We start from the raw sequence: 26655 nt of genomic DNA on the forward strand, positions 1-26655 counted from the left end.
ACATTATTACACTTATCTTTTTTAAGTAAATAGCATGTTTTATTTTTTACAGTGCACATTGTGGCTTTGTTCACTTTGTTGTTGCCTTTTCTTGTGATAAAATTAGTGGATTCTAAAAAAGACCAGGGTCTATGTGAACTGATTACTACACTCTGTATCAGCATCTTCTTCATCACTCGGCCCCCTGGTGTCGCCGGACATCCCATGGCACCACCCTCCGGAAACCCCATATGGACTGTCTGGACCGCCACCTTGGCTCCTCCAACCGTCCTCACCGCCATGGTACTACTATTCCCTGGGTTCAGCCCAGGCCCGGAATGTCCATCGGGAGAACCGGGACGATTCCCTGTGGACTGTCGACTGATTTGGCCTGCTGCCAGCCAGCTGTGGCATTTTTACATACAATTGTCGATAGCATGTTATTGTAGCGCAGCCTTACGTCGCTCGCACGCGGTTATCTTTTGCTCTCGCTCAAAACTGAACGAGTTCTGCCTATACCCAGGGGATCAAAGGGCATGCGTCCACTTTTGTGCAAGAGCAAAAGTAATCCAGGAGCGAGGAAAGCACTTTCCGCGTGAGAGCGGAGAGCATCTGAGGGCGCGGGTCCAGTTCTGTGCCTGTGCAAAATAATTCCGCTTGCGTGTGGAGGGGTTCTTGCTCACACATCCATATTTATGTACTTTCGTGCTTAAATAACTTGCTCTTGACATTTGTTAGTAAAAGCACGCCATAAAAGACTGACTTAAAGTTGGATTGACGTTGGACGTTCAAAAATTGTGAATTTAGGGACCGTCAACAAAGTGACATTCACGTTTCTAACGTCAATAGCAGTTAAAGGGGTGATCTGTTTTCTAGTTTGACACAAATGTAAAATAAATCATAGGGGCCCACATAATGTGTATGTGAAATTTCAGCTCAAAAAACACCTCAGATCTTTTCATATACCATGGGCTACATCTTGCCACTTTTGCATGTCAGGAGAAACACGCTGTTTTGGTGTGTGTCTCTTTAAGTGCAAGGGAGCTGCTAGTCCCCGTCCCCTTTTCAGCGGAAACCATGCCTTTGAGCCTGTGCTTCCAGCGACAAAAGAATCTCTCGTCTTTGAACACCAAACATATTGTTTTCGATAAGCACACCGGTTTCCCCAGGGGGCATTCGCGAAGCCCCTCCGATCCGGTCACGACACGCGTCACGTGTTTATAAAACACACACACAGTCTGTGTGTATGGAAGTGAAGATACTCAAGTCAAACGCATCACTATTTCTCTAAGTCAAATTAACGTTACACAGGACAATCCTCTCACATGTTTAGAAGGCACAGACATTGCTTTCTAATGTCGAACGGACAAACGTCTCACAGTAACATTTTATACTTTTAAATTGCCGGTACTTACAATGTATTTATTTGCAGCTTTGCCTTGTTCAGTGTGTATGGTTTCCATTGAAAACTGAATAAATCCAGAACAGTTCATAAGCTTTGCTACTTTTGCCATGGTGTTGGAATGTCACACATGTGAAAACAGCAACGGCGGTGGCGCTTGTTTTCTCGAAGGCTTGTAGATTTAGGCTGACATAAAAAAAGTTAATGAGCCTCATTCATGAAACATTCGCAAATGTATGAGTGAATACAGAGTAATATGCGCGTAGAACAGACTATCCCGAAACATTCCTGTGGATTCACAAAAACTTTGTAAAAGTCAATTTCGTAGTGAAATGTGTGAATGCTAATGAATTCCAACTCGTAAGAAGGGCGCGCATGCACGGTCCTCTGCTCTTCGCATTATACATGCTACCTCTACACAGCAAAATATGGAAACACAAAATAAATCTAGAAGAGTTAATTTTAACACTTTGAAAGTGTCCCATGGGGTCCACTCCCAATAGAGTTATTTTAACACTTTTGAAAGTGTTGGCACATTGACACTCTTAAATAGTTAAAAACGTACTCCCCATAGAGTTAAAACACTAACTACAGCCAACTCTAACCAGTGTAAAATAATTGATGTAGGTTGTTACAAATAAGCTCACCCAAGTGTAATTTGTTAATTCCTGTGGCGTTTCATGAAGTGTAAATATGGTAAACAAAGACAATAACACTTAACTTGAAGAAAATATTTTTTAATTGTGCTAATTTCAGCCAGAATGTAGAAACATGTAACATTTTTTCAGTAAAAAATTACAAAATGGAGAGTTGACGACAGCAAGTTAAAAAATGCTTTCAGAAAGCAGGAGTTGATATTAAACAAACTTGATCAATAGCACAATCACAAAACACAGAGTATAATTATTACATTGCGAATCTTTATGAAGTAAATTCGTAGAGTTATTGTTTATGTTGCATTTAATTAACTTACAGCTGGAGTCAACGGAACATTCATACGCTAACATTAACGATAAAAGACGATACTGACTGCAATATAAAACAATCCCTCATAGCGACCGAATTTTATTGATCAAAAAACATAATTAATAAACCATTAACGTTACCTCTTATTGAGAAAGAGAATATTCGGCCTGATGAGTAACGTTAGTGTCTCAGCGCGGTTGACTGCGAGCGAGGTGGGGGAGGGGTTCCTTATTTAACACTCTAAGAGTTTACAACTGCCAGTCACTGAGCACTGTAGGACTTATTTTTTTATTTAAGTTTCACACTCTGTTAAGACACCAACTCTTCATTTTATTCAACTAATTACAGTGTTGGGTTAACTTTAATTAGTGTTAAATTAACTCTAAACTCCTAAACTTTCCATCAACGCCATAATTTTAACTCTGCTGAGTTTGATGTGTAGGAGATATAATAAAGCGACACGGAATTAGCTTTCACTGTTAAGATGATGATACTCAACTTTATATTTCCTCGAAGCCTCATGAAACACAGGAGTTCCATTGAATAACGGAATGCATAGTCGATTTAAAAAAACTGGATGAGTAACAATTTTTTACCACTCAACTCGGACAAAACAGAAGTGTCACGTACTGGACCGAAAACCGCATATGTAACAACCAAGAATACTACTTAACTATTGACGGATGCTCAATAAAATCCTCATCGTCAGCTAAGAATCTTGCCGTTGTATTCGATAGTACTCGGTCATTTGAGAGCCATGTCTCCAACACCTGTAAAATTGCAATTTTCCATTTTAAGAATATATCTAAACTACGTCATATGCTGTCACTGTCAGATGCAGAGAAATTAATTCATGCATTCATGACATCAAGACTAGATAACTGTAATGGACTTTTAGGTGGTTGCCCTGCAGGGCTATTACAAAAACTCCAACTGGTTTAAAACGCTGCCGCTCGAGTTCTTACCCGTACAAAAAAGTATGAGCATATAACCCCGGTTCTGTCAACCTAGCACTGGTTAACTATAAAGCATCGCATTAACTTTAAGATCTTGATTATTACCTATAAAGCCCTACATGATCTAGCCCCGCAGTATTTGAGTGAACTTCTATTGTATTACAGTCCTTCACGTGCATTACGCTCATAGGCGTCCTGTCAGTTGGTAATACCTAGAATGTCAAAATCAAGTGCAGGTGGTAGATCCTTTTCTTATCTTGTGCCTAAACTTTGGAATATTCTCCCCTGCACTGTCCGGAAGGCAGACACACTCTGTCAGTTTAAATCTAGACTAAAGACGCATCTTTTCTATCTTGCATACACTACACTCCCATAATATTAATCCTCAGAGGATTTAGGCTGCATTATTTAGATCAACCGGAGCCAGGAACACATCAAACACCAAATGTACATGTTGCATCAAAGAGTGCAGAACAGTACTCTACTCTCAGCCAGTCTTGTCTCTTTGTTCCAAGGTTACCGCAGGATGGAGTTCATGCCTAATCTGATGGCAGATCTGAGAATGGGAAGCAGTGAGATGATAGAGCTGGATAACGGACGCGGTGATTTGACACGATTTCACTACAAAATTTCAAATGCTATTAGATTGTTAATAATAATCTTAAATCTATAATTTACCTTATTAGTAAGTTTATTTATTTTTAATTTAGCCTTGTTGTGCAAGCACTGTTGAGCTTGTGCAGAGGCAGCAGCTTTTCCCAGAGGGGAACTGGAATCCCCTGGTTGGGCCTGGGTTCTCCTGAGTTTTTTTCTCTTGATTGGAGTTTTGGGTTCCTCGCCACCGTTTGCATACTGTTTTGCACTATTTGCCTGGCCGGGGGGGCTGCTTTAGAATTCAGAAGTTTTACATAATTAATATTGCATATAGGAATGTATAGTCTGTTTAATATTTGACCTATATTCTCTCAGCTTTATCTCAAATTTGTGCTTTCACTGTGCGTGTGTGCGAGTGTGTTTGCGTGTGTGCGTCTAGTCGATGTGTGTAAGTATGTATGCATATTGTGTGTGTGGTGCATTTGTATGTTTGTCTTTTGTGTTTTCACCTTTTTCTTGTTTTTACAGGTGTATGACTTTAGTTGTTTTACTTGTAGTCAATGTGTCTCATGTACAGCTGCTTTGTAACAATGAAAATTGTAAAAGCGCTATATAAATAAAGTTGAGTAGAGTTTAGTTGAGCAAATGACGCATCTAGAAATGTTGTAATCCTCTGGACTTTATTATCTGGTTTGAACACATTTTTGTCATGGTTCCACTACCATGTCATGTTTTATTCCTGTCTCAAGTGGAGCCATGGCATTGCCTGATGGTTTTATGTGAGAAAGACATAGTTCTTTCTCGTGTCTCGTCATTGTTCCCTGCATCACGTTCCTCGTCAGCCTCTCCTTAGTGCTAATCCCCAGCACCTGTTGCTCGTTATGATCCTGTGTCTGTCTCCCCTATAAAGAGTCCTCATGTTTCATTGTCCTGTGCTCGTGCATTGTTTGCTGTATGCAGTTCTTGTAAACTGTGTATGTTCTTCTACCGATGTACTTGTTCTGTTTCCTGTTTCCTCCAGTTTGTAGTAAGTGTCAGTTTAGTGTTTGTCTCAAGTGTTTTTGTAGTCTAGTAAGTCAGTGTTCGTTGTTAAAGTTATATTTATTCTTGTCCTGTTTTTACCCCACTGTGGGTTTTTGTTTTGTGTTTATTGTTTAATAAATATCTGTTTCCAGCTATACCGTCTTGTCTGCCTGCAATTGGGATCCCACGCCATGTCCATGAGCGATCATGACACATTTTATTGAGTAAATGCATACGATTCTAATAGGCCAAATGATTACAAAAAACCTATGCGTTTTTAGCAAGCAAAAATAATAATACCTGGTGCTCTTCTGAAAACGACCATCTGGTGGCGCTTGAGAACGCTTTGGAGGCACTGCGCGTTATTTCGGAGATGCGTTGGTTGCTCTGATTTGTGATTGGAATGCTGTGTTAAAAATGACAGTGACAAGTCCTGCCTTTTACTCAAAGTGTAGAATGAAAATAACTCTTGAAGCATCATTTTGATACATAGTGTGTCACCGGTTTGTCTAAAAGTATACAGAACGTCACGTGCGGTTTTACGCAGTATTTACACGTGGTGTGGATCAGGTGTACATTTCTTTCGTGCCAACTAACATTTTGAAAATACGAACATTTTCATGAATCTGAAAATTTACGTCGAAACGATTTTACGACCGATTTACACAAAAAAAATCGTTCTGCTCGTGCAGAACGATTTCATGCATTTGTGACCAAGACTTGACTATTGTAATGCTCTACTTAGTGGTTGTCCTGTATCATCAATAAACAAACTACAGTTAGTTCAGAATGCAGCTGCCAGAGTTCTTATCAGGTCAAGAAAATATATCACATAACCCCAGTTTTATCATCGCTTCACTGGCTACCCATTAAGTATCGTATTGATTTAAAAAATATTTTAATTACTTAAAAAGCTTTAAATGGTTTAGCCCATACTTACTTAACTGAACTTTTATCACATTACAACCGACTATCACATTAATCACGCTCTACGATCTCAAAACTCAGGACTTTTGATGACACCTAGTATAACTAAATCCACTATGGGGGTCGAGCTTTCTCATACATAGCACCTAAACTCTGGAATTGCCTTCCTAATACTATTCGAGGGTCAGACACACTCTCCCAATTTAAATCTAGATTAAAGACACATCTTTTCAGCCAAGCTTTCACATAATGCATAGTTAATGAACAGCAGCTACGCTAATTATTCTTCTTCTCCCTGGTTGTTTCTCTGTTTTCTGGTGTCGATCGTGGAGTGGGACCGGGTTGAACCTGCATGGTTTTCGGTGAGTGAGACCTTCTGGGTTGCAGATGGTGGGCTCTCCCTCTTCCTTGTGGATATTTGCTCGGTGGCTTTTGGTCGGGGTCACTGAGTGCAGCCATGACACGTCAGAGGGGATCTGGCCCTCCAGGCTGGGCCTGGTTTCTCTCAAGTTTTTTTTCTCCATTAATCAATCATTGGAGTTTGGGTTCCTCGCCACAGCAGGGCAGTGTTGGCTTGCTAACCGGGAGACTGCATTTATTTATTAATTAGATATTATTTATTAGAATGATCTTACTTGTTCTATAAACACCATGCACTTTGCTGTGTTTTACCTAATCTGTATTCCTGTTTGCCCCTGTAAAGCTGCTTTGGAACAATGAACATTGTGAAAAGCGCTATATAAAAAAAACTTAAATTGAAACTTGAATTGAATGAATGAGGCCCAATGATTTGTCTTTTTCACGTTTTATGAGTTAGCAGATGCTCAAGAGACCCAATTTTAGCATTTAAACATGCAAAAAGTCTGTTTTCATTAAATCACCCCTTTAAAGGGAAAACAGTAATAAGCAGTGCAGGGGAGATTATTGACAGCACGATTCAATTGTTTATCGTCACACACACAATTTAAGCATATAATGTGTTTTTGTTGTTTTATTATGAAACCGAACATATCAAATGAATCTTCTGTTTCAGATATACTTGCAGTAAAATTATTTAAACGTTGTTTTTTGGTTTGGCCACATTATAAAATGTGTTTTCTTGAAACTTTCTCAAGTCAAACTGTGTTTATTTTGCTCATAAACAATGCACTGTCCGTTTAATTAAGCATTGATAGCGCATTGTGTGATGATTACAAAACATTCTACATTAAAAAAATATCCTGGCCTGAATTTGATTCCCAGTCCGTCCATAGGCCAGCCCTTTGCCTGCCACTTGTCCACCTTTTGAGCCCCCGGCTTGAGGATGCGCCGTTCAGGAGGGGGGTGTAATGTCACAGTTATTCACAAGTTTATTCTTCCCATAGTAAGGTATTAGTTCACACCTGTTTCTGTTAATTGCATTCCCCTTGTATTTATACCCCGTTTCTCCAAATGACAAGATGTGTTTCTCGTTTCATTTGTCACAGTACTGATCAATCTCTAGGTGATTCAGTGCTGTAACACATCCTGAAGTCTGTCTTGTCAGAGTTTTTAATTATAAAAGTGAATCGGGTTTAAATGTCAGGAGGACGGTAGTAACACTTGATGCTTTCGTTCCTTTGCTAATGTAATTCGATTATGCTGATTTAATTTAATTTAATGTTCCTATTGTTCATAGTGTTAAAACGTTTCATAAAATGCATTGACATTGCCAATCCTGAAATATTCTAAACAATTAAAGTTTGTACTATCTGGTGATTTTTCAAAAGTGTGATAAAACTGAAATATAAAATGAAAGGTAATTTAATATTTTTGCAAAGATAAAAGACATAAGTTGTTGACAGTTACATATTAACATGGTCATAGTCAGTTAAATGAATAAAAAACCAGAGTAACACAGAAAATGTTGGGGTCAAAAGTAAAATATGCAACTTATCTTCAAAGTGAGATTATACAAAAGTAATTCAACATTTGAAGATTTTAAAAATATATCTCTTTATGAAAAAATATATTTTAAAATATATTTTTCTGAAAAATGGTACTTTCGTCCCCGCTTTCCCCTACTGGATATTACAATCGGTCGTTTACTCAGGTGTGTTAAATCAGCGGTTCTCAATTCAGGGGTGTATTCCAGAAAGCAGGGTTAATTTACCGTTAGCTAAACCCTGAACTCTCGGCTGATTAACCCAAAACTTGCTTATTCGGGGTATGTCGTTTCCAAAACACCTGAGAAGAGATAGTTTAATCAGCCTCCCGAAAGATACCCATAGTTAAAGCGCACTCACAGAAACAACATGAAGACATTCTCAATGGATCACAGTCCCCTTTCTGTCGGTCTCTTGACGTTGTGTCGAGAACGACAGATGGGGTTCGCCCTTGAGAACCAATCAACTCTGACTACTATAGAAAAGGCGAATGAAATTTGGCGAATGAAATTGCATGCCGATCTCCGCCCCCGGATGTCCGGTATTAAATGAAGCCGGCGAGGAGCATTCATTTACATTTTGTTCTTCAGAGCCTTCGCTCATGACTACAAACAAAAAGAATTCAACGAATTCTTCTTCTACATTGCCAGATCTACGACGTAGAGCAGCGGATCGTCCCTACCTGCAGCGACCTTCCCCTAGGCGTCTCGGCGGTTCCGGAGGTTTTAGAGATTTTTTCTAAAAAGTCCTTTTCAGGACTGAGCATTCTCCAGCGCGGCATGTCCCGCTGTTCTCTTGGGTGCGGCACCCTCATCAAGGAGGGGGATGGACACAATCGCTGCGTTAGGTGTCTGGGCTTCCAGCACGCTGAAGCAGCGTTTGTTGACACATCTTGCCCCGAAGTCCGTCTGTATTAGCAGCATTAGTGATGTGGGGACCTCTGCGAACGTAAACCCGCCAGCCAAGTGCTCACGGGCCGATCGCACCCCGATTCGCTCTTTTGAACGTTCCCCAACCGGCGGTGGCATACCGTCCGGATCCTTAGGCATGCACTCGGAAACGATGCGTGACGTAGATGAGATGTCGCTCGCAGCATCGGAGGGAGACTGGCATCCGACTCTGACGAATCCGAGCTACCCCCTCAGGGGGGTCGAGCTCAGGAGGAAGCAGAAGTGATGTCAGCCCTGCTAACCCAGGGATACGTAGTTCCTAGGGTCAGAGCGTGGTGAAAACCGCACCCACCCCGGGTGCCATATTTTTTCCCGAGGTGCATGAGGAGCTGTGTAAAACTTGGAGCGCTCCACTCACGGCTGCTCCAGTCAAACCAGCTCCTGCTCCCTCACTTCCCTCGATGGTGGGGAAGCCAAAGGCTACGTCGAGAATCGGCCGTGCCTACTGTCCAAGGGGTATAGGACTTCAGCATCACTGGTGCCGAAGCCTTGCGCTGCCGCGGGCCAGGCTGCCTCCTCTCTCTATGCCATGGCCATCCTGCAGGTCCGCCGGGCCAGGGCGTTGAGAGAGGACCACCGGGGTAAGGCCGACCTGGGAATAATGCAGGATCTCTATGCTACCACTGACCAACGCTCTACGGGCGAGGCGGCTAGTGTCCTGGGTCGGACGATGTCCAAGGTAGTGGTCCAGGAGAGACAACCCCGGCTGAACCTTGCGCAGATGAATGACACCGAGAAAGTATGCTTTCTTGGAGCATCCTTCTCGCAGGGTGGGTTGTTGGTAACACCGTCGAGGACTGCGCCCAGCAGTTTTTGATTGTGAAGAAGCAGACAGTGGTGATTAGCCACATTTTACCGCGCTCCGAGATCTCGTGTGATGTCTGCTTTCCAGCAGCCCAGGGCCCCTTCGACATCGGCTCCGGTTCCTGTGCCCCCACAGGTGGCACCCGGAAGCGGAGGTCGAGGGGGAAACCTCCACCCCGTCAGCAACCTTCATTCAGAGGCAGGGACGCCTACATACTTCAGGTAGAGGTCACCACCCTTCTGGCAAAACAGGCATCGAGTTCGTCCCTCAAAAACAAGATGTTCAGTGGGTTACATCCCGCACTTCATCATTCCCAAGACGGTGGGTTGCGCCCCATAGGTCTGCATACCCTGAACAAAGCACCTTCACAAGCTGCCGTTCAGGATGCTCATGCAGAGGCGCGTCCTGACATCTATCAGGTGTCAGGATTGGTTCGTGGCAATCGATCTGAAGGAGTCCTCCCTTTCGGTCTGTCCCTGTCTCCACGGGTCTTCACGAAGATCGTGGAAGCCGCCCTTTCTCCCTGAGGGGAGGAAGGTGTGCGGGTACTAAACTATCTCAATGACTGGCCTATCTTGGCACACTCGCGAGATCTGTTATGTCACAAAGGGACCTGGTGCTCCGGCACCTAGATCGTTTGGGACTACAGGTGAACCGAGAGAAGGGAAAGCTCTCCCCAGTGCAGAGCATCCTCTTTCTCGGTATGGAACTCAACTCTGTCACCATATCGGCGCAACTCTCGTCAGTCTCGTCAGTTTACACCTCGTGGAGAGTGGCGACTCTACCCCCGCGCAGTCCAGCTCATTTGGATGCTGTTCGGGTAGACCCAGTTAAACCTGTTCGCCTCCCTCAACACCACCATTTGCCCTCTTTGGTATTCCCTGTCCGAAGCAGAGCCCTCGGCACGGATATCCTTGCGCACAGCTGAACACGGGACGGGCGGAAGCACACCTTCCCCCCAGGAGACTCCTTGCACAGACACTGTGCAAGGTCAGGGAAGAGGATCATCAAGTGTTATGGGTTACACCGCACTGGTCTAACCGCACTTGGCAGAGTTGATGCTCTGGGCAGCTACTCCCCTAAACCATTCCCCTGAGAGAGGACCTGCTCTCTCAGGGGAAGGACGCGTTCTGGCATCCCAGATCAGACCTCTGGAACACCCATGTCTGGTCTCTAGACGGGTCGAGAAGATCCTGAGTTGGCTACTCCCCCTGTATGGCGGAGACCATCACCCAGGCTAGGGCCCCATCTACTAGGCAGTTACACGCCTCTAGACGGCACCTCTTCTCGTCCTGATGTCTCTCTCAACGAGAAAGACCCACTGATCTGTTCGATCAGGATTGTGTTGTCCTTCTCACGAGACTGGAGACTAATATCTCCCCTCCACAATGAATGTGTATGTACGCCCAGGCCTGTTACCGTCGCTTCGCTAGAGATTGTGACGCGATACAGCGTTGTGGCGTTTTCCATAGGCAACCACATCTGTCGTTCTCTACACAACGTCGAGAGACCGACAGAAAGGGAACATCTTGGTTACGTATGTAACCTCAGTTCCCTGATGGAGGGAACGACGCATTGTGTCCCTTATGCCACAAACAAGTATCATATTCTGCTGCAGTCGTGAGAGGCTCTCCGGCTCTTCAGAACAAGAGGTAAATGAATGCTGCACGTCGGCTTCCTTTTATACCGGACATCCGGGGGCGGAGACCGGCATGCAAATTTCATTCGCCAAATTTCATTCGCCTTTTCTATAGTAGTCAGAGTTGATTGGTTCTCAAGGGCGAACCCCATCTGTCGTTCTCGACACAACGTCTCGTTCCCTCCATCAGGGAACTGAGGTTACATACGTAACCAAGACGATTTCATAAGTCGCCATGGAGTCACCGGGAAGTTAAAAGTTTTTTAATGTAAAACAACGTTATAAATCAGAGGGGATTTTTTTCACCGAAGATTTAAATCTGCGCATCAGTGTATAAAGTGTGGAATAAAAATCATAAAATTTTATTATTTAAGTTATGTGTTTATAAAACTATGAACTTATAAATTAATTATTTAATTAAGTATATAAATATTTAAAATATATGCATTATTTTTATACTATAATATTTAAAATATAAACTCATCATGGCTATCTTCGTACATAAAGTGTTGATTTTTTTAGATTTTTTAAACGTGCCCATGGTATTTTACCAAAGTTTTTGTATACGTAATTAATCACATTGCTAATTTTGAATGCCTTATAAAACCTCTTTTTTTTCCTTCTCCGTATGTTCCTTAAAAAATCTACCTTTATTTGGTTTTCTGAAAACGGACTTTGCCTTGAATCAGCTTTATTTGCAACAGTTGCTGATATTGTCATATTAATGGAGACTCCTTTAATTCTAGAAACAACTACATTTGTCATAATTTTGGAAAAAAAACTTGTGACATGCAATTAAGCATAATTTAAATGCCACAGCATTCTAGAATATTATGAATGTGAATCAATGTATCTAGATGTGAACTAGTACCGCCGCGTATCTACGTCACTAGACATAGTCCCTGCCTACGTTTTGCTGGGACTGCTGCGAAAACTTCACTCTCCTCCCCCAAAACACTGTCGCTTGTTCGTGATGCGTGTGCATCATGTCTAGAACCTGTGTTCAACGTTGTGAAACTAAGTACGTCTTAAACTACCAAAGGAAGAACTTCTGAGGCAACAATGGTACAATTCATTTTCAAATGACACCAAAGTAGTGTAATCCCAGGGTTTTACTGTACGCACGTCATTTAACCGAAGACTGCTTCAATAATCTTTGCAACGTTCATTGCAGAATATGTTAAAAGACTATCCTTGAAAGAGGGGGAAATACCAACCTTATTTTGTCTGAAATATTTGTGTACCTTATGTCTGTGTCTATCTTATGCATTTAACGCTAACGTTAACATGTATCGTTATTTCTGGGGTATTACAGTTTGTTTATCTAGCTATTAACTCAGCTAATTTAACTGTTCTATCTATTATGTCTATCGTGTTTGGATGTTTCTTTGTCAGACTAGGGCTCAAACGTGTATGGTAAAACCCCTCCATCTGTATCTATACACTTTATATAATATATAACCTGTAAACCATAATCCAGCAATGATGGTAGGCGTTCCATTTGCGACACTTGATGAACGCTGTAACAAGTTCAAGGAATTGGAAGAAGGTGGTCACGGGTGAAGAAGGAGCTGAGCCGCAAGGCGAAGCTCTCGATTTACCGGTCAATCTACGTTCCTACTCTCACCTATGGTCAAGAGCTGTGGGTCATGACCGAAAGGACAAGATCCTGGATACAGGCGGCCGAAATGAGCTTTCTCCGCAGGGTGGCTTGGCGATCCCTTAGAGATAGGGTAAGAAGCTCTGTCACTCGGGAGGAGCTCAGAGTAGATCCACTGCTCCTCCACATCGAGAGGGGTCAGCTGAGGTGGCTCGGGCATCTTTTCCGGATGCCCCCTGGACGCCTTCCCGGGAAGGTGTTCCGGGCATGTCCCACCGGAGGAGACCCCCGGGAAGACCTAGGACACGCTGGAGGGACTATGTCTCCCGGCTGGCCTGGGAACGCCTCGGTGTCCCCCTGGAAGAGCTGGAGAAATTGTCTAGGGAGAGGGAAGTCTGGCCATCCCTGCTTAGACTGCTGCCCCCGCGACCCGGCCCCGGATGAAGCGGAAGAAAATGGATGGATGGATGGATGGGTGGTCACCGGCGAACGTTCAACAACTTTTAATAAAAAATGGACAAACCACAAAACGAAAGTAGAACGCTGGCAGCTCCCGCACGGTCGACTGCGGGTAGGGATGGGAATTGATAAGAATTTAACGATTCCGATTCCATTATCGATATTGCCTATCTATCTGATTCCTTATCGATTCTCTTATCGATTCTCATTGGGTGAGGGAATAAGTACAAATTTGTTTGTTTGTATTAACTCGCTTTAATATCTGATAAGAACACAGCACACACTCAGAGTATACACAAATTATGTGTAGCAACCTCAGAGCAATCCTAAAAGTAGGCTACAAAGTAAAGTCCAGGGACCTATAGAATTTTTCACATTCATCATTGGTCCAGACAAAAAAATAAAATAAAACTGCCATTTAAGTGCACTTAAACACAGACTAAACAGTCAAGGAAGAGTTTGTGCCTTTGGGAATATTCTACCTGAAACAAAATTCAACTCAACTGACATACAAAATGAAAAGAAGTCTTCTGTAAAGACCACAACTATCAATTTAGGCAAATTAACATTTTTTGTGCAGAAAAATGGTCATGTTTGTCCTCTCAGGAAGGATACTAGATGAAATGGCGCTCACATTAACTAAATAGAGAAGTTACCTTCGGCATTAATAGCAGATGACGTCTCGTTAGCTCCGCTGCTGCTTGACTCACTTGTTGTTGCTGTGTCGCTAAGTAGTAGTGTATCAAACACGCGACAGTTCTGCAAATGAATTGCGTGCTGTGTGGCCAAATGTGTCTGCATATTGGAGGTAGTTCCTTCCCTTTGTCGAAATTAAACTTTTACAGTTGTTGCAAATTACCACATTGGCGTCTTTTCTAGTGAAATATAACCACCCTTTAGATCGCTTCTGCCTCGATTACATGTTTGCTGCGTAACCAAAACAACGCAGCGCGTGTGTGACGTCATGATGATGACACATTTGCAACGAGCGGAACCTATAAGCGGAATCGTTAAGCAGGTACGCTAACGGTTCCAAGGAATCGATTCACTGGGCACCGGTTCTAAAGAAGAACCGGTTCTCGTTTCCCATCCCTAACTGCCGGCCACAAAAACATAATAAACCATAATAAAATAAAATTTAGGCCTGGTCCTATCTCGTCCTACACTCTGGTCCGATCTCCTCCAAAGAGATTTGATACCCATGCAACACAGCTGACACTCATTATCATCACTGGTCATTCGAGTCATTCTTTCAAGCTCTCGTCCCGCTTGCTGGTTAAAAACGCTTTTGAACAATCACAGCAAACTACACCATCCGACAAATCACATGACACTAGGCAGGCGGATAGGAGGAGATTAGACGGATGAATTGCGGAACGAATCATTTGACAGTCAGTCAAAAAGTAAGGTAAGAGTAATTACCTATTATTATTATTATTATGACATTTGTGTTTTTACACCTATGTATACAAACTTGTTGTTGGACACTCAGTAGGACACAAAGTAGGACCTTAAAAATCATATGCTACTTATTCTTTAAGCCATTACTGTGGCCTCCTGAGAAGCTGTTGATTTCTCCCTTTGCTGCAAACCGGTGGAGAGTTTTGTTATTTTGCCTATTTACGTTGTTCATTCCTAATTTACGAATGTTTATTTTGTATGTCAATGCGTGGACGTGATGTTTCAAAGAGACATTTATTGGTTATATATAATTAAGTTTTGTATTATTGATATCCACGTCTTGTGCCCCTCCTTACACTAGCGAACCTGTGTGCTCACCTTTGTGGGTAACTTCCTATATCCCTGGTAACAGGGTGGAGTAGTCTGCTACAATTTTCTCTTAAAATCTTTTCCCCACACCCCCTTGCTACATAGTCATTGTGGGTTGTTAGGAACAGTTTAAAATGTTTTATTAAATTGCTCAGCTTATGAAAATGATAGTCATTACTGGAAGAGTTAAATGAAATGGGAATTGAAAGAATTTCAATGAAAACACTACTGAATAATGGATCAAATACATGTAAAATATTCTCTGTTCTAGGGTTAATAGGTTTCATAGAATTGGGATTGAATACTGAGATTTCTAAATTTATTTACAATTCATTTGTTTCCATCCATTTTCTTCCGCTTATCCTGGGCCGGGTCGCGGGGGCAGCTGTTTACGCAGGGATGCCCAGACTTCCCTCTCCCTAGACACTTCCTCCAGCTCTTCCGGGGGGACACCGAGGTGTTCCCAGGCCAGGTGGGAGACATAGTCCCTCCAGCTTGTCCTAGGTCTTCCCCGGTGTCTCCGGTGGGACATGCCCGGAACACCTTCCGGGAAAAGATGCCCGAGCCACCTCAGCTGACCCCTCTCGACGTGGAGGAGCAGCGGCTCTTCTCTGAGCTCCTCGCGAGTGACCGAGCTTCTCACCCTATCTCAAAGGGATCGCCCAGCCATCCTGCAGTGAAAGCTCATTTCGGCCGCCTGTATCCGTGATCTTGTCCTTTTGGTCATGACCCACAGCTCATGACCATAGGTGAGAGTTGGAACGTAGAATGACCGGTAAACCGAGAGCTTCGCCTTGCAGCTAAGCTCCTTCTTCACCACGACAGACCGGTACAGCGACCGCATTACTGCAGAAGCTGCACCGATCCGTCTGTCAATCTCCCGTTCCATCCTTCCCTCACTCGTGATCAAGACCCCCAGGTACTTCAACTCCTCCTCTTGAGGCAGTGACTCTCCACCCACCTGAAGTGGGCAAGCCACCCTTTTCCGACTGAGAAACATGGCCTCAGATTTGGAGGTGCTGATTCTCATCCCAGCCGCTTCACACTCGGCTGCAAACTGTCCCAGTGCATGCTGAAGGTCCTGGTCTGATGGGGCCAGCACGACGACATCATCCGCAAAGAGCAGAGATGAAATCGCGTGGTCCCCAAACCCGACGCCCTCCGGACCCTGGCTGCGCCTAGAAATTCTGTCCATAAAAATTATGAACAGAACAGGTGACAAAGGGCAGTCCTGCTCCGGTCGTACAGGGACCGGATAGCCCTTAGCAAAGGGTCCCGAATCCCATACTCCCAGAGCACCCTCCACAAGATGCTGCGAGGGACACAGTCGAATGCCTTCTCCAAATCCACAAAACACATGTGGATTGGTTGGGCAAACTCCCATAAACCCTCCAGCACCCTGGAGTGTGGTAAAAACAGACAACATTCATTTAAATGTAGAATAAACGTAACAAGTAGGTTCACAATGACTTTAATGGGAACGATGATACTTAGAAAATTTAAGGCTTCTGACTTTAAACAGTAGAGTTATGTAAGTGCTTTTTATCATTTCGTCATGTGTCATTTAAAGAGAGCTAGTATTATAAGTTGTGACAGATACCAAAGATTTGCGATGCACTGCAATATCGTAAAGAGATAAAGCAGCGCAAGAGAACCCGTGAATTCAGTGTCAATGCCAGATGAGAGGAGCAACCAATTGTATGACTGAATTGTGAACGCAGTACGGTAAAAGGGAAAGCAACCACAAAAGAAGCTTGGAGACGTTAAGCAGGAGAACAAGTGGGTATACGCTACTATAGATCTTTAGAAGTCGTTATACGCAAACAGCAATGTGGAAAAAGTAAGCATACGGCCTATTCGTGCGTATGGCCCTGACTACACCACTGGGTGTAGTGTTTGTGTGTGGGTATGTCTGTCTTCTTTGTTTTCACCTTTTTCTTGTTTTTACAGGTATAACTTTTAATTGTTTTTAATTGCTTATAGTCCAGTTTGCATTAACACCCTGATTATTAATTTGACATCCATCTGATGGAGATGATGTTCAATGACCAAAGCATGTATAAAGTGCTGTACACTTACTCTTCTGGACATCTTACACACAAAAGGGATTAAAGTACAAATTTTTATTTGTTATCTCTTATACCCAAAAAACTGCACACTATAAATATATACAAGACACAGTATACATTAATCATATCTTTTTTATTTTTCGGTAGACCAACTGAGATTTTGAGGCTTAAGTGGACATAATCTAAGAGATACAGTAATTTTCATTGGTGGAGGATGAATTTTCATGGGGGGGGGTTTCAAATAGAGGTTGTGTTGCAAAAATGTATTCATTAACTGTAATTGCTTAAACATTACAAAAGCATATTATCTTAAATAAATTTAAATAATGACACTTCTGTCTTGTTGTACTCTTATTGATTTTTGTCAAACATAATTCCCCTTTCACACATAAGCCTGTGTGGTTTTAAGCAAAATGTGAAACATCTTGTTGAGTTCTTAAAATTAATATCAAGATGAAGCTTACATTGTCCTTTTCCTAATGTATACCATTATCTTTTCTCTACCTGCTTCACCCAAAAATACAGATTCTGTAATCCTTTACTCACCTTGTTCCAAATGTGTATACATTTTTTTGTTCTAAAGAACACAGAGAAAGATATTTGGAACAATCCCTACCAAACAGATCTCAACACATTGACTACCAGGAAAAATTACTTTACTTTTTTTTCTGTTGAACACACAAGAAGACATTTTGAAGAATGTAGGACTGCTGTCTGGGGCACTTTTAACTAACATTGTTTTTTTTTCCTACTATGGTAGTCAATGGGTGATGAGATCTGTTTGGTGATGAGCTTTATTACAAATATCTTTCTCTGTTTTCATCAGAAAAAGGAATGTATACACATTTGGAACAACTGGAAGGTTAGCAAATGATGACAGAATTTAAATTTTTGGGTGAAGTATCCCTTTAATGAAAAATAAGTGTATAATTTTAAAGGGAAAGTGATGGTTATCCTAATTGTGTTAATGCTCTGTTTATTGTAATTAAAACACAAAATGCTTGCACTTATTTTTAATGAAATGTGTGGATTTCTAATTTATTTTAAAACCTTTTAATTTTAAGAAAACTTTTGCAGTTGTTTGTATAATCTGGCATTGAGTTTGGCCTGAGATCTTGATGCTTTTACAAAATGTTCCCCTCTAGATTTCGTCAACATGGTGTTTCGAAAGTTTCGAAAAGCTGAATCATTTTGCAAAGCAATCGGTTCAATTAATTCAAAGCTTCGACACACACTCGTGCGAACACACATATATTCAATAATTTAAAAAAAATCCCAAGAACAAGGGCACTTTCTCTAAAAATAAATTAATTAAAACACAAAACAGCTTAGTTCTATGAAGTAACATCAATATAATTATTATGGTTGTTTAAATATTTTATATACTTGTTGCTCACAATATCAGAATTTGAGAAGGTCTACTTTTCAATTTTTAGAATCAACTAATTATCACCTCTGTTATATATGAAACGGACGGGAATGGGGCGCTGCTTTTTCTGTAATTTTCTTTTATAGAATTATTTTTGTCTTTAACATTTTCACTCATTGGAGGCATTATTAATGTCACTCTCAATGGGGCAGAATGTGGCCGCGGGGACGCTTACCGTCCAAGCTGAGCGTTGGTGCTCCGGTCGTATTTTCAGAATGTAGGCTACATAAGGTGTAAATATTTATCACAAGTCTGGACGTAGTTAAATCCGAAGTTGAGCTCACACCCAACTTTTTACGTCCAGCTGTTGCAATTGTGCAATATGTGACAAAACAACAGAATTTTAAAATGTGTAAATGTTTTCAGTTAGACAGCGCTAACATTTATTTCTAACGTTTATTAGCATTTAGTCTAATCGTAAGGCATATAGATATAAGAAAGATTAGCATTAAACATTTTCCTGAAACTGAAAATTTCAGTATAGGCTATACTTCACACACTTCTTTATTGAAATAAACTGGAATAGAATGAGTTCTGCGTTAGGTTTTCACAGGTCATTCCTGCCTGATTTGTAATTTAAAGACACCTGTGTCTAATCAGACAGTCTTTCGTATGAGGAACGCGCATGCCTGCCATGAGTGTGAGTTGAGCCATGAGTGAGAATAGTTTTTATCTGTTTGTTTTCCAGACAAAAGCAAATAAATAAATATATGTATTAGTTAAACTGACTGTTATGTTTTTGTAGGTTGATTTATGTGAACATTTTCAAATATCCTTAACTAAAGCTTACATATTTCAATATTTGGGTAAATAATAATCCAGATTTCATTTTAACTCCACAGTTTCGAAGTAAACTCCAGGATGCTTTTGTTCAGAATAACGTTAATAAGGCAATTATGACAGTTATTGAAGAAAAATCTTCTGTAACCTTGGCCGATCGTTTGGATGAAATTGTTACCACGGAAAGTTTTGATTTTAATATTGATGATGAAATACTTTTTGAAATAATTTTAATGATTACCCTAACATTTGGTAAATATGTATTGTATTGTCCACTTTAGGTATCGTAACCCTATCATTTTATGCTGATGATTTATTAAACAAATTGCAGGAACTGCGGAGAAACGGACACAAGAATGTTGCTTTAATATTGAGAGCCCTTGAACATGTGATCATTAAGGATGAGGAGTGTATTCATAAACTTGTTCACCACGGCTTGGTTGTAAAGATAAGCATGTCATTTTATTTATCGGACGTAAAGCTTAAGGTTACTTATCAGTATAATCATTTGTCATGTTTTCACCGTTTACATGTTGAATTGGTTTGAGAGAGTGTCAGAGCATCTTAAGGAACAGCAAAAACCAACCAAGATCGCCATAAAACTCATCGAAGTGTTCTACGAGGTTTCCATGGTAATATATTTTCTTTTGTGCTGAAACCCTTTAACTTCTTTTTTTATTGCTTTTAAAAAGACTTGTCTGTCTTGATTACAGAGTCTGTGTCAGATGACTAGTGCAGGTAACATTTACTTCAATATTAATCAGTCATTTTATTTTATTTTGTTGTTGTTGTACTTGAGTGAGTATAACGTTAGCTTCTATTTTCTGCGCACGTGGAAGGCAGTTATAAAATCCTGGATGTCTTTCTGTTGCGTTTTGGAGCTGTTGTTTTGGATCACGATGCACCTTTCTCTCTACGTTTGGAGGTATTTGTTTGTAGATATTTTTCATAAACTGACAGACACTTGGGATGTGAAATCGTTTATGCTTGAATTTCGTTTTTAGGCGATCAGAACCATAAACTCCATGTTAGACAGCAGTCCAAAAGACATCAGGAAGAGACTCTGCCAGTCAGATGACCATATCGGGCTCTTGTAAGTCTGTAACACCTTATATGCATTGTTACATTAATTAACTACTCCAGTTATAATTAAAAAATAGACAATTGTATCTTAAATGTCGTTTACTGCTTTACGTTTTCACTCAAAAACGCTTTCATTCACTGTCAGATTTTTTTATAAACTACCTTTTCTGTCCTTGTGGTACCGTTTTAAAGGTTCCATTTTGTACATATGAACAACGCATAAAATGTTGTACTTTTTTGGTTGGGTAGGGGGGAGCGGGGACGAAAGTAACGTTGGACAAAAGTAACATAGCGATTTGCTCAGAGTCCTGACTATATTTGCATTCCAAGCTTTGAAGCCACGTTCAGCACGCAACCTTTGACCTTGCTTCCGAATATCACGTGGTTTCTTCATCGTTTCCCGCAGTTAGGTAGGGAAAACAGTTCGAGCACATAAAGTAAATTTCTGAAGCTGTTTTTTTCTGATTACAAGTTGTGTTTCTCGTTTCATGCGTCACAGTAGATCAATCTACAGTTTGTTCAGTGCTGTAACATCCTGAAGTTTGCCTTGTCAGAGTTTTTAATTATAAAAGTAAATCGGGTTTAAATGTCAGGAGTTCCTGTCGGGACCAAAGTAACACTTGTTACTTTCGTTCCTTTGCTAATGTAATTTGATTATGCTGTCTTAATTTCATTTAATTTTCATATTGTTCATTAAGTTAAACCTTTTATTAAATGCATTGACATTGCCAATCATAAAATATTCGAAACAATTAAAATTTGTACTATCGGGTTATTTTTTAAATGTTTGATAAAACTGAAATTTCAAATGAAGGGTAATTTAATATTTTTTTGCAAAGATAAAAGACAAACGGTCAGTTAAATTAATAAAAACCAGAGTAACAAAAATCTAGCTCATATTGGTCTTACTTTTGACCCACTTTCGTGATGGGATCAAAAGTAAAAAAAAAAAAAATCTGAAAAATTGTATTTTTGTCCCCGCTCAACCTCCTTCATTGTACCCCATTGTGACCTATTGTATACCAGTTAAAAATTACGTCTACAAACATTTGACTACTTTTGAAGGTACACAGTCTATCCTAGGGTACAATAATGTAGGCTAGGCCTACCTAAAAAGGCTAACTGTAAGGTACAGAAATAACCTTGAAGAACAACCTAAACAACAGAAAAGGAATATATACTTTTTTTCCTGACAGTCCTGAATTTTTAAAAGTTGTGTATATACATTCTCTGATTGGCTGTAATTCTGTTTGAGCATCATTCAACGAGCGACATCGGGTTGCTCGGAGCCTGTATGCTTTAATAGCGCCATCTGGTGGACAAAAGATCGCGAGTTAATTACCACACTATTTACATTTTCTCTTTTTTTTCTTACAGAGAAGACTTGGCAAAAGCGCTGATAGACATTGGGGGTATTTATTTAACGAAATTATATATAAGCTTTGTGTGGAATATGTGCAGCTAGTCAACATGTTCATAATCTAAAATATTATTTACCAGATTATGAAATGCAGGTGGCCATATCTGAAGCTCTCTGCAGGATGACTCCAAAAAAACTGAGGGAAGACTTTGCTGGCAAATGGTTCAGTTTCAGAAGCTTTGCTTCAGCTTTTACATCAATTCGTGACAAAGATTTTGAAACGGTATATTTTTTCATGAGCTTGACCAAACAATGTGATTTTCAATTGTTATGTTACTGGTTTCAAGGTCTTTTATTTTTCTTTGTGTTAAGGACTGCAGGACATTCCTGAATGAACTCAACAGCTATTTTGGAAACTCGCGAAGGTATTTAAATATATATATATTTTGAGGAGCACTTACCAGCATTCACCTTTGACATGTTTACCTTACATCTGTCATAGAGTGTTCTCCTTCCCTTGTATAAGGGTTTTTCTTGACTCAACCGAAGTAAGCATGTTACATTTTTAACCCTTAGTTTTTTGTTAATATAAAAAATGTACTGCTACTTTCTCTTATTCCTCATTGTTTGATCTGTTTAGCTTTTCAAGCCTGATGATGAGTTTCTAACACATTTTTGGGTGGATTTCAACATCGGAACATCAACTATAAGTTTCTTTGTAAATGACCCGCAGGTGTGTTCATGGATGTTCACATTTCAATACATAATTTGTAGTATTTTAGCAACTTAAAATGAATTCTCATGTACTCTAGAACACCCTGTGGGAGCTGATTCACCTATGCAAAGATGCCATCAGCACATATAATCTACAAGGTGGGTTGTATGAGAAAATAAACAAGATGTGTCAATGTGGCTTTCTACAAAATAGGCCTACCTAGAACTTTGCACTCACTCGTGCCGAATGTACTCATTGCTTTAGACCGGGATGGACAGAAGATATTGACTGTTAACATGATGAACCCAATCAGTAACGGAAAGATCACTGGCCAAAAGGTCGAAATCATCTTTAGCTCGGAGCCCCACATTCAGACTGCCTTGACAAGAGTGTTTGAAGAGAAGCTACAGCCAGGCCCTGTAAATACATTTAACATACACACTGCTTGAACTTAATAATATTTTTCCCTCTCTTACTTACTTTTTTTTTTTTAAAGGTGGCTGTGAAATCCGAAGAGGACTTGGGAATGCTTGAAGGCACACACGTCACACTAACATTCCCTTTTGATTGTTGCATATTAATTCTTTTTTTCCCTTTATAACTGTACTGTATGTCTTATGCAGGGACCCAGCAACTGAATATGCCAGAGACCAGGCATGTTTGCATCATGATTTCTTAAACCAATTTCAGATTATTTGTACGGTTTCAAGGCAGTTGTATAAGGTCACTAATGTTTTTTATCCATAGCCCACCTGTTGGAGACTTCAAAGGCACAACTAAAGTAAGTTACAGCGGTCACTTTTAGGGATGACCTTATTTGGTAAGATGTTTGGTCATGGTCATTAAATATTTTGTCAGGTTTCCTTCCTCTTCAGTGGAGCAAACAGCTACCCAGGCGCAAAGTAAGCATGTTTATTAGTAATATGTCTTTATTGATGGAAAATACTGTGGTTTGACATTTCCCTCTCTTTGATGAGTAGCCTGAAACGAACACAAGAAAAAGACATCTTTTACTTTAAGGACCATTCAGATTCAGAGGTATGTAAGGGGGTACTTCTCTGGTACTTCCATGATTTCTTTGGATATCAACATTTAAGGTTATTGTTTTATTTTGATGTATTTTGGACTAAAAGCTAGTTACCTCATTTTGACAATAAAAGTTGGAAAGTTTAAGTGGGATAGTTGAAGTTCAAGTGACATTTTAAGGACGAGTATGCAGTATTCCAGTTTCTGTCATGAGTGGGCTTGTATATGACTGCCTCAGGTAACCCTTAAAGTGTCACAATGTGTGGGTGACACTTATGACACAGAATGCTCAGGGAAGTCACATGACAGGAAGCCAGAGACTATAACGTTCATGACTGCTTTATGGAGGTATCAGGTCAGTAGTGTGCAAAGATATACAGATATTCAGTAAAATCCACTTTAGGAATAGATGCTTGTTGAAAGCATTGTACCTAGGTTACAAATCCCTTCTGTTACATAAAACAGTAGGCACAAAAACTTTCTTAGAGCAGGCTCTAATATATGTTATATAGTCAAACGTTTTATATAATTAACTGTTGACTTGTGTTGATGATGTTTATAAAAAAAAATGTTTTTAAGAAACAATGGAATTGCAGACATCAACAAGATTTGGGTTTGACTATGACTATCATTTGGACAATGGTATTAATATACATGCAGTCTTGGATTGTTTCTAAATATAAAAAACTTTTTTCAAAAGTAAAGATAAATGAACTGTGGCCTTTCTGTTCAGGTGGCACGTGCAAAGACTGTGTTGTTCTGTCAGTCGTCATCATCTAATGGGTAAAGCACATTTCTATAAGACCTTGTTTTGTCTAAAGATCCTGTGCCGTAATTGGCAGAAACAGAAATACTTTTTCACAAACGCTGAAAGACTCCTGAACATGCTTTTAGTCACAGTCGTTTGGTCTTAAACACACTCATAAATAAAGTAACTATATCCTTTCCCAAGTAGTTTGTATTTATATTAAACTTTTATATTTCTTGAGCAGGTCTACAAAATCCCTCCCTGACACTCTGGACAGAACTATCAAGGTTAGCTTGACTATGTAAAGACCTTATACATTTACGCATTTGGCAGCGTAATTATGTTCATGTTTTTTTCTAATTATGTACATCAGACATTGTGCCTTCAATGATGTATTGAATAAATCTGGTTAATTGTAGAAGAGAATGAGGATGATGCATTCAAGTGAGGAGTTTCTCCGCAGAGACACGCCACAAATTGACTACAGCAGGAAGAGATCCAGATCTAAAGGCAAACTCAGAGGTACGCATCAGTTTTTCCTGATGGACTGCTTCTCTTCATAAATTCTGCGGGTAACAACTTTTCGTTCTTTACAGTTTTACCTCTGTCTTCACCCAGCAGTAATGAGGAGGAATTATCCAAGGTAGACTCACATTTTCCTTTTCTCCAAACACAAGTGAATAATGTTTCCTGTTTTTCATCGCAAATAAGGGAATTTTAGAAATATTAATATTTACAATTGGTAATGGAAGGTGGAAGTTAGACATTATCGTTAATAAAGTGTTATAGGGATATTTCTCATAAGCGCATCGATTTGCATCAGACGGCTTTAATTAACTCCATGGAGCTGTGTCAAGAAGTTTTTTGATCGATGATGCAGAGATATGACGAGATCTTTCATGTACTCTGATTAATAATTGTTTTTATTTGTTTTATTTATTTTACTTTATTATTATTATTATTATTATTATTCTTTAACTTCTTTATGTTCAGGTGATTTTGAATGTATTTTTTGGTATATATCATGTAGTGTATGCATAGTTGTTTCTTTATTGTTATCTCTAAATTGGTTAAATAAATAAAAATATATGTATTTCGGCTATAAGAACACGGACCGGCATTCAACTGCACAGCTGGCGTCGTATGGGAAGACGCATCTGACGTTTATTGAAGCGCATGACTTATATGAGTGAGAGGCTTAACCGCTTTAACAACCTTCTTGGACTATCCCGAATGTAATTATAAAGCTCATTCACAAACATGGACTTAGTTGACAAACGACAGATATTTGGAGGTGAACTAATATTAATGTTGATATATATATATATTCAGGGAACACTAAATTGTCCCTATCAATAATTTCGACCAAACAATTAATCCACACCTATATAACCACCGATGACCGTCTATTGCTTTTTTGTTTTTTACTCCTTATCTATTCTATTCAACATTTTTTTTCCAGGAACAATCGATTTGAATTTAAAATGTTACAAGCGTGTTCTGAAAAAATAGCTCCGTTTGTGTTACACTAATTAAGTTTCGTTCTCTGCAATGAGTCCCGCCTTCGTAGCTTAAGTCGCTTAATGACTGGCTTTGCCTTCTGTCGCGAACGTGTGTGACGTAAACTGCAGCTGATTCGGAATTCTAAACGCCAAAGGAGAGCTGTGTCAACAGGACGCGATGAGCATGATTGTGCACTAGGCTACTGTAAGAAAACATTCATACCAATATATTCACATATTGATTCAGGAACATTGACATAGCGATGAGTTGCAAACTTAACCGTTTGTATCTCAGATGGCACAATCCATCTGGTTTATGTCTATTTGACGTCTGCATTTACAAATGCAAGACATCTGCAATACACGGTTTGCTCATCTGCAATACGTCTGTAATACATCTGCTAAAGGGCTGGAAAACATCTGTGGTGTAAAAACATCTGGTAAACATCTAAGAAAGAGCTGTTGAACATCCATTCTAAATCATAAACATCTTGGACATCTAGATGTCTGATAGCAGACATCTCCGAGACGTATTGCAGATGAGCAAACTATGTATTGTAGATGTCTTGCAGATGTCTGTGTATGTGTACTATTAGGGGTGTGTCTTTAACTTTTTCACATCTATGAGGGTAACTACATATAAAATCGTTGATTGTCATGATATTAAACCGTCTTTATTAAAAAATATGCATTTTTAGGTCATAGTGTATTATTATTTTTATTGTTTTGTCAGATCAGGTGACAGCAGTCCTGTGATGTTGTGGAGAGGCAGGGTCACAGATGAGGTCAAAGTGAATTAGTAGTATGTTAACTGTGAAATTCAGTACTGTTATAAATGTTATGTTAAGAATCTACAGTTTCTCAGTGTTTGTTTAAAATAAGAGCTTTAAATTGTTAAGATGGCATGCACCACGAATTGTCATTTTATTAGGTACACTGTAAAGCTATAGCCCAGGTGGAGAGACAGGT

General features: G+C 40.1%; 1 protein-coding gene across 1 annotated transcript in view; it reads left to right on the forward strand.

Moving 5' to 3' along the window:
* The first annotated feature begins 9302 nt into the window (after window positions 1-9302).
* Window positions 9303-26655, forward strand: part of sycp2l (synaptonemal complex protein 2-like) — a 29475-nt gene continuing 12122 nt past the window's right edge. Inside the window, exons 1-24 of the mRNA XM_056737670.1 lie at window positions 9303-9380; window positions 19315-19432; window positions 19582-19700; window positions 19774-19884; window positions 19966-19990; window positions 20092-20177; window positions 20257-20345; window positions 21713-21747; window positions 21836-21978; window positions 22068-22120; window positions 22198-22243; window positions 22336-22428; window positions 22508-22568; window positions 22675-22829; window positions 23024-23064; window positions 23158-23191; window positions 23269-23312; window positions 23391-23448; window positions 23675-23791; window positions 24016-24078; window positions 24170-24219; window positions 24429-24471; window positions 24604-24706; window positions 24781-24827. Coding sequence (XP_056593648.1) covers window positions 9303-9380; window positions 19315-19432; window positions 19582-19700; window positions 19774-19884; window positions 19966-19990; window positions 20092-20177; window positions 20257-20345; window positions 21713-21747; window positions 21836-21978; window positions 22068-22120; window positions 22198-22243; window positions 22336-22428; window positions 22508-22568; window positions 22675-22829; window positions 23024-23064; window positions 23158-23191; window positions 23269-23312; window positions 23391-23448; window positions 23675-23791; window positions 24016-24078; window positions 24170-24219; window positions 24429-24471; window positions 24604-24706; window positions 24781-24827 — 1812 coding nt within the window. The remainder of the gene's footprint in view (window positions 9381-19314; window positions 19433-19581; window positions 19701-19773; window positions 19885-19965; window positions 19991-20091; window positions 20178-20256; window positions 20346-21712; window positions 21748-21835; window positions 21979-22067; window positions 22121-22197; window positions 22244-22335; window positions 22429-22507; window positions 22569-22674; window positions 22830-23023; window positions 23065-23157; window positions 23192-23268; window positions 23313-23390; window positions 23449-23674; window positions 23792-24015; window positions 24079-24169; window positions 24220-24428; window positions 24472-24603; window positions 24707-24780; window positions 24828-26655) is intronic.

The sequence above is a fragment of the Triplophysa dalaica genome, chromosome 23, assembly GCF_015846415.1.
Source record: "Triplophysa dalaica isolate WHDGS20190420 chromosome 23, ASM1584641v1, whole genome shotgun sequence".
NCBI classification, from domain to species: domain Eukaryota; kingdom Metazoa; phylum Chordata; class Actinopteri; order Cypriniformes; family Nemacheilidae; genus Triplophysa; species Triplophysa dalaica.